The 8710-nt window shown below is 59.0% G+C and overlaps 1 protein-coding gene across 1 annotated transcript in view; it reads left to right on the top strand.

The window, feature by feature from the left end:
* The first annotated feature begins 1193 nt into the window (after positions 1-1193).
* Positions 1194-8710, top strand: part of NUDCD3 (NudC domain containing 3) — a 32998-nt gene continuing 25481 nt past the window's right edge. Inside the window, exons 1-2 of the mRNA XM_082495719.1 lie at positions 1194-1450; positions 4630-4937. Coding sequence (XP_082351845.1) covers positions 1253-1450; positions 4630-4937 — 506 coding nt within the window. The 5' untranslated portion in view covers positions 1194-1252. The remainder of the gene's footprint in view (positions 1451-4629; positions 4938-8710) is intronic.

The raw sequence follows: 8710 nt of genomic DNA, 5'->3' as shown, positions 1-8710 counted from the left end.
GCTGGGAGTTCAATTACATGATGAACTAATGAGAAGGAGGCGATCATCTATTCACATAGGAGGAACTCAAAGAAGGGTGGAGGATGAGTGGCCCGCTCAGCGTGTTATAGAAACTTACGGTCCAGCACCATGGGCACAAGATGGTAGCTGGAGATATCAAACACCTGTATAGCAAGCTGGAAGAGACGTAGAAAATTAGCACGTCCCAGGACAAAAGTGGAAGCCTATGATAAACGCCAGCTGGTGGGATATGTGCGTTTGCTGGGTTATGTGCATTTGTTGGGTTTTAATACCAAGTTTTATAAGGTTAATCTCTAGTGTAGTAGAAGGAATGCAAGTAACCAGCAAATCCGCAGATGGTGTCCTTGGGCCAGAATATAGCAGCTCAGATGATCGAGGTGTTGAAGAAGAGAGACCAAAAGAAAGAAGAGCAAGGTGAAAAGCTGCAACTAATACTGTGTATGGGCTTCAGCAAAAATGTGGTAAGTAAAAGGGGGTGGGTTGTGAGAGATGAGCTCAGTGATTGTTTTGCTTCGGCCATTTTGTATGTCGACGACTTGAGCAGGGCTATGTAACTTAGAAAAACAACTCCTTAAAAGGAGAAAAATGTGAATTGAGTTTGCGATAGGCTAACCGGTGGTGACAGAATGTGTGCCCTAAAGTACCAAACCAGTGGGAAAGGGACAGGATCTTGGGCAATTGGGGGAAGGCATAAATACCTGAAGTTTTGTAACTAAGTGTGTGCTTCTTGAGATGTACCCGACTCAGCTGACTCGTTTATTTTTGTTTCGAATAAATTTTTATCTTTGCTTTGAAGACTTTGTCCTCTTTACATTTTTATCCGTGGGCGAGTGTTTCTCACAGGAAGGCGGTGGCGGGGGATATGAGGGACAATGGGGGACATGGGGAAATGGGGAGGGAGTAGCCGGGGACATGGGGGGAGTGGGGACTTGGTGGCAGGGTCATGGGGGAAAGGGGAGGGGGTGGCCAGGGACATGGGGGACACAAGGACATGGTTGGGGGCCGGGGGTCCCCGGGGCGCTGAGGGGGACAGGAGGTCCCGTTGGGGGCGGGGGTGGTCCCGTCAGGCGGCCGGAACGCGGCGGCGCGGGCGGGTTCCGGGGGGGGGGAACCATAGCGCGGAGGGACCGGAAGCGCGGCCGGGGGCTGGACCGGAAGCGCGACGAGCGGCGCGGGGCGGACCGGAAGCGCTGCCCGGCGGCGGTGCCGTGAGAGCGGGCCCGGAGCCGCCATGGAGGCCGCGGCCGCGCTCACCGACATGTATGACCAAGCGCTGCTGGGGATCTTGCAGCACGTCGGGAACGTGGAGGAGTTCCTGCGCGTCCTCTTCGGCTTTCTCTACCGCAAGACCGACTTCTACCGCCTCCTCCTGCGGCCCGGCGACCGCCTGGGCTTCCCTCCCGGCGCGGCGCAGGCCATGGCCCTCCAGGTACTGGCGGGGCGCCCGAGGAGGCCGCAGCCTGCGTCCGTGAGGGGCTGCCGGCGCCGCTGGGCCTCGGCGGGCGGGGGCGAGCCTGGCCCCGGTGGCTGTGGGGCGGGCGGCGCCGGTGGCCGGTGCTGTCGCCGTGGCCGGGCCTCCCGGCCGTGCGTGTCCCCTGGGGGCCGAGTGGGCCGTGACCCCCGGGGCCGGGCGGGGGAGTGCTGTGCGCGGGCTGCGGTGGAGATCCGGGCCGGGCGGGAGCGGGGCCGGGCAGTGCCGCAGGGGGCGGGTAACGGGCCCCGGCAGGGGGCGTGAGGAGGGGGCGGGAGCGGTGTCCTGGCAGTGCGTCACCCCCGTCGGAGGACGAGGAGCCCCGAGGGTGCTGAGAGCCGGGCGGGAAGAACCGGGGTGCAATTCCCCCCCAGGAGCTCGGGCCCAGCTGAGGGCAGCTGCAGTCGGTGCAGGGCCAGGCCGGGCCCCTGGTGGAGCTGGTGGGGAGCTGCCCCCGTGAGCTGTGGGCGCTGGGGACCTGGGGAGGGGGCGAAGGCCGACGGGGCCCTGGGAGTCATGCAGGATCTGGGTTGGGCTCCGCTCAGCGGGGTCTGACGGCCAGCACCGGGCTCGCCATGACCATGGGTGGGAGGCTTGACCCACTGTGGTGACCACCTGGCCGGTCTGGGCTGGGTGCTGGGGCAGCGTTGGAGGTCTCTGACTCAGGGTTGTTGTAGGCTGTCGTTAGTCTATTAGCAGGGAGGAAACAAGCTCATAAACCTAAGTGTCAGGCTGGATTTGGGGTTGGTGAGCTTAACTGGGGTGAGTTTCCCTTTGCAGGCCTGGCAGGCCAGGGGTGACACAGGCAGGCTGATGGGAGCTCCCTGCCCCTCTTCCTGCTGTGGTCTGTGGCACAAGAGGGTCCTTGTCACCCCAGCCCCTGTGTCCCCGGGTTCTGTGTCAGAATGGGGAGCCCAGGGAGGGCTCTGGCTGCAGAGGGCAGAACACGGAGCCCAAAGCATTCGGCAGTGGGGCAGTGATGGTGGGAGGCCTGTTTCGTGTGTCCCCCAGGGACCGTTTGGGCCTGGGCACAAGGAGAGAGGTGCAGTGCTGCTGCCACAGCGTTGTTCTCCAAGGTGTTGGCCAGGGCGGCCTCATGGCTGCAGCCACAGGGACAGTTCGGAAGGGACCCACTCCCAGTTTGGCCACATCCCAGGGGAAGGAGACAGTTTTGAGCTGCTCCTGTCCTGCTCTGGCTGTGCTGGCAGGAGCCCTCTCGGCTCTGCGTCCCTTTACTTCATATGTCCTGCGCCCAGAGAAAGACTTAGATCGAGCGACGCCATGGGCCAGTGTGCGGTTTTGGGTTGGTCTCTCGCTGGAAGCATGAGCTCAATCTGACGTATTCCCGAGAAGTGAGGCAGGGCTGCATTCGAGGCTCGCTCACTTTTCAGCATATGTTTACAGTGACAAATGGCCTACCCATTGGGTGGGAAAAGATTCAGGTCGTTTGAGGAGCAGGCGCAGGTCCTGGATGGCTGTGCCTCCCACAGCTGTGTCCCGCATTTCGGGGTTAACCTCCAGCCTGTGCTAGACGGGCATGGCTAGAAGCAAACTGCAGGGTGGGATTACACAGTTCTGGCTCAAAACCCCCTGTAAGGTCACAGAATCACGGAGTTTTCAGAGTTGGAAGGGACCTCTAGAGATCATCTAGTCCAACTCCCCTGCCTCCCCTAAAGCAGGATTGCCTAGAGCACATTACTCAGGACTGCATCCAGGCGGGTCTTGAAAATCTCCAGAGAAGGGGACTCCACAACCTCCCTGGGCAGCCTGTGCCAGTGCTCTGTCACCATCACCGTAAAGAAGTGTTTCCATGTATTTCAACGGAACTTCTATGTTCTAACTTGTGCCCATTACCCCTCGTCCTGTTACTTGGAACCATTGAAAAGAGCCTGGCTCCATCCTCCTTCAACCCGCCCTTTAGATACTTGTATCCCATAATAAGGTCTCCACTCAGCCTTCTCTTCTCCAGGCTAGAGAGTCCCAGATCTTTCAGCCTTTCCTCATAAAGGAGATGCTCCAATCCCTTAATCATCTTAGTTGCCCTTCGCTGGACTCGCTCCAGCAGTTCCCTGTCCCTCTTGAACTGGGGAGCCCAAAACTGGACACAGTATTCCAGTTGTGGCCTCACCAGTGCAGAGTAGAGGGGGAGAATGACCTCCCTCGACCTACTGGCCACACTCTTCCCTATGCAGCCCAGGATTCCATTGGCCTTTTTGGCAACGAGGGCACATTGCTGGCTCATGGATAATCTACTGTCTACCAGGACCCCCAGATCCTTCTCCTCAGAGCTACTTCCCAGCAGGTCCGCCCCTAACCTATACTGGTGTTTGCATTCTTCCTCCCCAGGTGCAGGACCTTGCACTTGCTTTTGTTGAACCTCATTAGGTTCTCCTTTGCCCGGCTCTCCGGCCTGTCCAGGTCACGTTGGATGGCAGCACGGCCCTCTGGGGTGTCAGCCACCCCACCCAGTTTGGTATCATCAGCAAACTTGCTGAGGATACACTCTGTCCCCTCATCCAGGTCATTAATGAATATATTAAACAAGATTGGACCAAGTATTGACCCCTGAGGGACAAATCCCATGTCACTCTGCTCCTTCTCCTGTGGTGGCTAAGAGAGCTCAGAGTCTGTTCGGGCTCAGCCAGCACCAGGTAAGCTGCCCTCCAGCTTCTCCTGGCTCAGGCCATTTGTGCCTCGGAGGTTTGGTCTGAGCTTTGGACTTGCAAACAACCCCTTGGTGAGCACTGGAACGCAGGGTGAAGGGAGGCTGGAGGGGTGAGGGTTCCCTCCCAGCCCCTTCCCAGCCAGGAGTCAGAGCTCATTGCTTTTCCCTGGAGTAAGCAGCCCTTTTCCCAGCAGCAGAGGGATTTCAGTGATTTCAAAGCAGCTCCCAGGAACTTGGGCTTTCTCCTGAGGTGTGTTTAATGTGGCCGTGTGAGTTTTGAAATAGTTGACACCTGGTTTTGTTGATGATTGAAGCAACTCGGTGTGGGGAGTGTGGGACATGTGGTGTCCAGAGGGAGGGACAGGCATAAGTGCCCCAAGCGTGCGATGCTTCTCGTCTCCTTCTCCCCCAGCTTCTCAGGCAGAGCTTGGATGCTTGACTACCCCGCTCAGTTTGTTTTTTTATCTTTCAGGCATTTAAAGTCTTTGAGCGGATGGCCCGGCAGGATGATGAGAAGAGACGCCGAGAGCTGGAGGCGAAGCTAAGGAAGAAGGAGGAGGAGGAGGAGGCTGCCGCATCTGCCGAGAGGGTGAAACTGTCCCCTGCAGCTCAGGAGGTTGAGGTCGAGACAACAGCAGAGCATGTCCCAGCACTGGATGCCGGGGGAGCTGTGGGGACGCAGGAATCGGCTGTAGCCCAGGATGCAGCTCCCAGTCCTGTGTCAGTGGAGCCCCTGGGGGCCACTGCCCCGGCAGAGCCCCGGCCAGCAGAACTGCCCACGTAAGGGTCTTTTACTTTTTTCATGCTTCTGGCAGGGGAGAGGCAAAACCACGGAGGTGGTGTTTGCTGCCTGGCCGTACAGCCCTATTCGGGGAAAGTGGCCCTCCTCTGTGGGCACTCAGCCCATTGGGAGGCTGTGAGGATTTCCCTTGTGGGCTCCTGTGGCCGGAGGCGTTGTGTAATTCCCCACGGGAGGGCAGGGCTTGTTCTTCTCTGGGTGGTTTGGTGTCTGCCCCTCTGCTCTGAGCAGGGAAGGTGGCATGTCCCTGTCCACAGCCCTGCAGAGCTGGGCTGGTCCCTGTGGCTTCTCCTTGTGCTGGCTGCAGTGAGCAGCATCCCTTTTCCAACACTTGCCATGGCACAGCTGGGCTGATGGTCCTGTCCATCGCAGCTCTGGGAAACCCTGGCACCACCTGTAAAAAAATTCAGTGTCGGGCTCCCCTGGTGTGCTGTGAGATGTCCCGGCAGGCAGCTAGGAGGTAGCACAGATACCTGCAGTACCTGTGATTGGCATGGGCAGGCCTGGCTGCATGGCAGGCATTGGGGCCAGCTACGGTATCAAATACACGTGGCTAAAAATGGGTTTGGAGACCTCCGGAGGTCTCTGGCCCAGCTCTTTGCTCAGAGCAGGGCCAACTTTGAAGATAATCAAGTGCTGCAGAGAGTTTTGTCTTTAGCTGTGTTCTTTCACCAGACTCCATTGCTTTCAAGTGGGGCTAACCAACCTTGTTTTTTACAAAAATGTCCTTGTTTCTAAGTCCTTCCAGGGTGTCTGTGGCTCTTGCAGCTCGGCTCAGTCCACTGAGCAGTGGGAGGTGAGCTCCAGTGGGCTGGCATGGCCTTTATGAACTGCTCACCGGAACGCAGAGTCCTGTGCAGGTTCTGCTCATCCTTCCCTGGGCGTCACCCCGAGCCCAGGCAAAGCTGTCTCGCTCTCTCTTGGGGCCTCATGTGCTACTGAGTTTCAAGCTCCTGTGTCTCCTTGCTGCCCGAGTCAGTGCCTCGCCTCGCCTTGGGGAGGGATGCCACGAGCAGGCTGTGGCAGATCGGCATCTCCTCCTTCCTTCCCCAGTGTCTCTTGTGGTCAGAGGCCCACAGAATGGCCATCCCACCCCCCACCTGCTCACCGCTGCTTTCCTGGTCATACGTGGGGCTTTGCTGCGGTCTGTCCCCGCTGTCCCAGTGGTGCTTGGCAAGGAGGACAGCTTGGACCGGTGATCCCTGTCCTCCGGGCCAGGTTTAGACACATCGATGATGAGAGAAAGCTGCCAGAGGCAAGCAGGCTTTGCTGGGAGAGCCCCAAGGCCTGGAAGGAGTGGGGTGGCCAATGCCCACAAGGGGTAGGGAGGCTTCAGAGCCCAAACTTTGGGGGCTGTTGGCCCTTGGTGTGTGGAAGGGATGGTCTGAGGACCAAAATCCTGGAGGCAGAGGAATGATAAGTGGCAGGATATGGTGGAGTCGGAGCCTGCAGCCTCGGCTCCAGGCAGCGGTAGAGAGGAGAGTCTGAGCGTGGCAGCCATCGTGAGGAAGAGGAAGGGTGCCAGCTGCGCCCAGGCAAAGTGCCTGCCCAGTGACTTGATCCAGTGGCAAGGAGGAGATGGATTTGTGCTTGACTCGGCTGGTCTGACATGCTTCCTGCAGGATAAAAATAAGTCAGAAGCCAAAAATGAACACACCTGAAAAGCCATGTTCTGCTGCCTGTGCCGGAGCTGTCCTGTGAAAGAAAGATTGTCCCCGGGGCTGTCAGTCTGACACCTCTCCCAGTGCAAAATTAACGAGCTGAAAAAAGCCGTTAGAGCTGGCAGGTCTCTGCAGCCAGGCTGTGCGGCCACAGCGCTGACCCGTGTGATTCCAGCCCAGCTTTATCCCAAAGGGAAAGGAGGGGGAAGGATGTGAGGCCGCCAGTGGGAAGGAGCTGGGGCTGGCCTGAGCACCGGCTGCTCGGGCCCCCTCGCAGCCCAGGGTTGTTGCGTTCTGCCGCATGAAATTTCGACTCGGGCCTTTTGTTGTGGGGGCATCAGCTGTTGTGAGTGGTATTTAGCTGCCCGAAAACAGATGTCAAGGCTGGGGGAAGGAAACTGGAGAGATTCGGAAGGAAGCTGAGGGCTGGTGTGGGGGCAGGACATGTCTGACGGGGCCGGAGAGCCCAGCCCTTGCATCCTCCACCCTTTGAGCATCTGTCCTGGCGCAGCCGGAGCGGGGCCCCTGACAGACTTCAGGTGCTCGGGTGCTGTTCTGCAGCCTGCAGACATGGCATGGAGCACAAAGCCCTGCGTGGCAGCTCTCTCACCAGTCTAGCTGTGACAAGAAGGTGCCTTCAGCTGAATACAGGTGCTCCTGCAGCTTCTGCCCTGCCCAACGGGCTTTTCTGCCTTTCATCATCCTGCCTGCGCCTGCTCCGGCTGCCACGAACATGCCGGTGGTGTAAAACGCTCGCAGCCCCCTTGGTGCCTTCCCGGTTTGGGTGCGTGGCGAGTGAGAGCGGGTGCAGGAGGACCCGTCCGTCGAGGTGTTGCAGCCCAGTGGTTTCCAGGCCGGGAGCGGAGGATGTCTGCGGGCTCGAAGTAGGGCAGAGCAGCCAACAGGTTTGTTAAACGACTGTAGTTGGTTTCTGTGCCTCTGGGGGGCACTGGAGCCCCCCGAAAGGCAGTGGGGACCAGGAGCAGGCGTCCTGGGCACCCCCGACAGACTATTAATAATTTAACCGGCTGCTTAATTCTGCACAGCCCCTTCTGAGCAAAACCCAGAGCCACCAGCCTGGTTACGAGGGGCGCATGAATAATGCGCGGCTCCAGCAGCAAGAATGCAGAAAAGAGCTTAAACAAAAATATTTTCCATCTCCCTTCCCCCCACCCCTCCATCCGCCACCGGCGAAGAAAACCGCTGCCACCAAAATCTATATAAAAACTCGCTCATTCTGTCAACCTGCCTGCTCGGTAAATGTAGGGCAGGTACCATCCCAGATCTGCCAGCTCCCATCAGAGCCTCACTGCGCACCCGGGTGCTGGGGCGCTGTTGGTGAGCATCTTGCGAAGCGCAGTGAGATGGCGGCAGCTTTTTCGGGGTTGATCCGGAAGGGGAGAGCAGAATTCAGCCGACTTAGCGGGTGCGGAGGATTGCCCGCGGGCAAGGAGGCTGGCAGGGCTTGGTTGCTTGCTCGGCCAGGTCTCCCCCCATCCCTCACCTTCCCCGTCTGTGAAAGGCGGGTGATGCGGTTCCTCTTCACTTGGAAGGCTGCCCTGTAAACACGTTGAGGACTGGGGTATCTTTGGGGTGACCAGCGTGCCAGGAGCTGTGCCGAGGGGGGCCGGAGGTCTCCTTGGTGCCGCTGAGGAAGCCGGCCCCTCAGCCTGGCTCACAGCTGCCCTGTGGTCACCTTTCTTCCCCAGCCATCTTTCTCACATGTTCTCCCCACCCCTCTGGGAAGGCGGAGGGGGTTGTGCCCCCTTTGCACCCCCACCGTGGGGCTGCTCGTCCCGGGAGCGCACGGCCGGGGCTGGCGTTGCAGCTGCACATCTCACACAGGCCCCGGCTCTGGCTCTTCCCCCATCTGCTCCCAGAAGCCGTTCTCGCCTGAGCTCAGCTCCTAATTTTGAACACCTCCGCCGCCCAGCAGCCTCCCCTTCCCCCAGCTTGGATTTCATCCTGCATATATTTGCCACACAGCATTTAAAATAGAGCCCGACAGCCCACGTGTGGCACTGCGCAGCCCGGCCTGGGCGCTCGGTTCGTGCTTTCCGACTCCGGTTCCTGGCTCCTCTCTGCTTCTTTCT

The sequence above is a fragment of the Vanellus vanellus genome (genome assembly GCF_965231255.1).
Source record: "Vanellus vanellus genome assembly, chromosome: 26".
Taxonomy (NCBI): domain Eukaryota; kingdom Metazoa; phylum Chordata; class Aves; order Charadriiformes; family Charadriidae; genus Vanellus; species Vanellus vanellus.
This window is presented reverse-complemented; position numbering and strand designations above follow the sequence as displayed.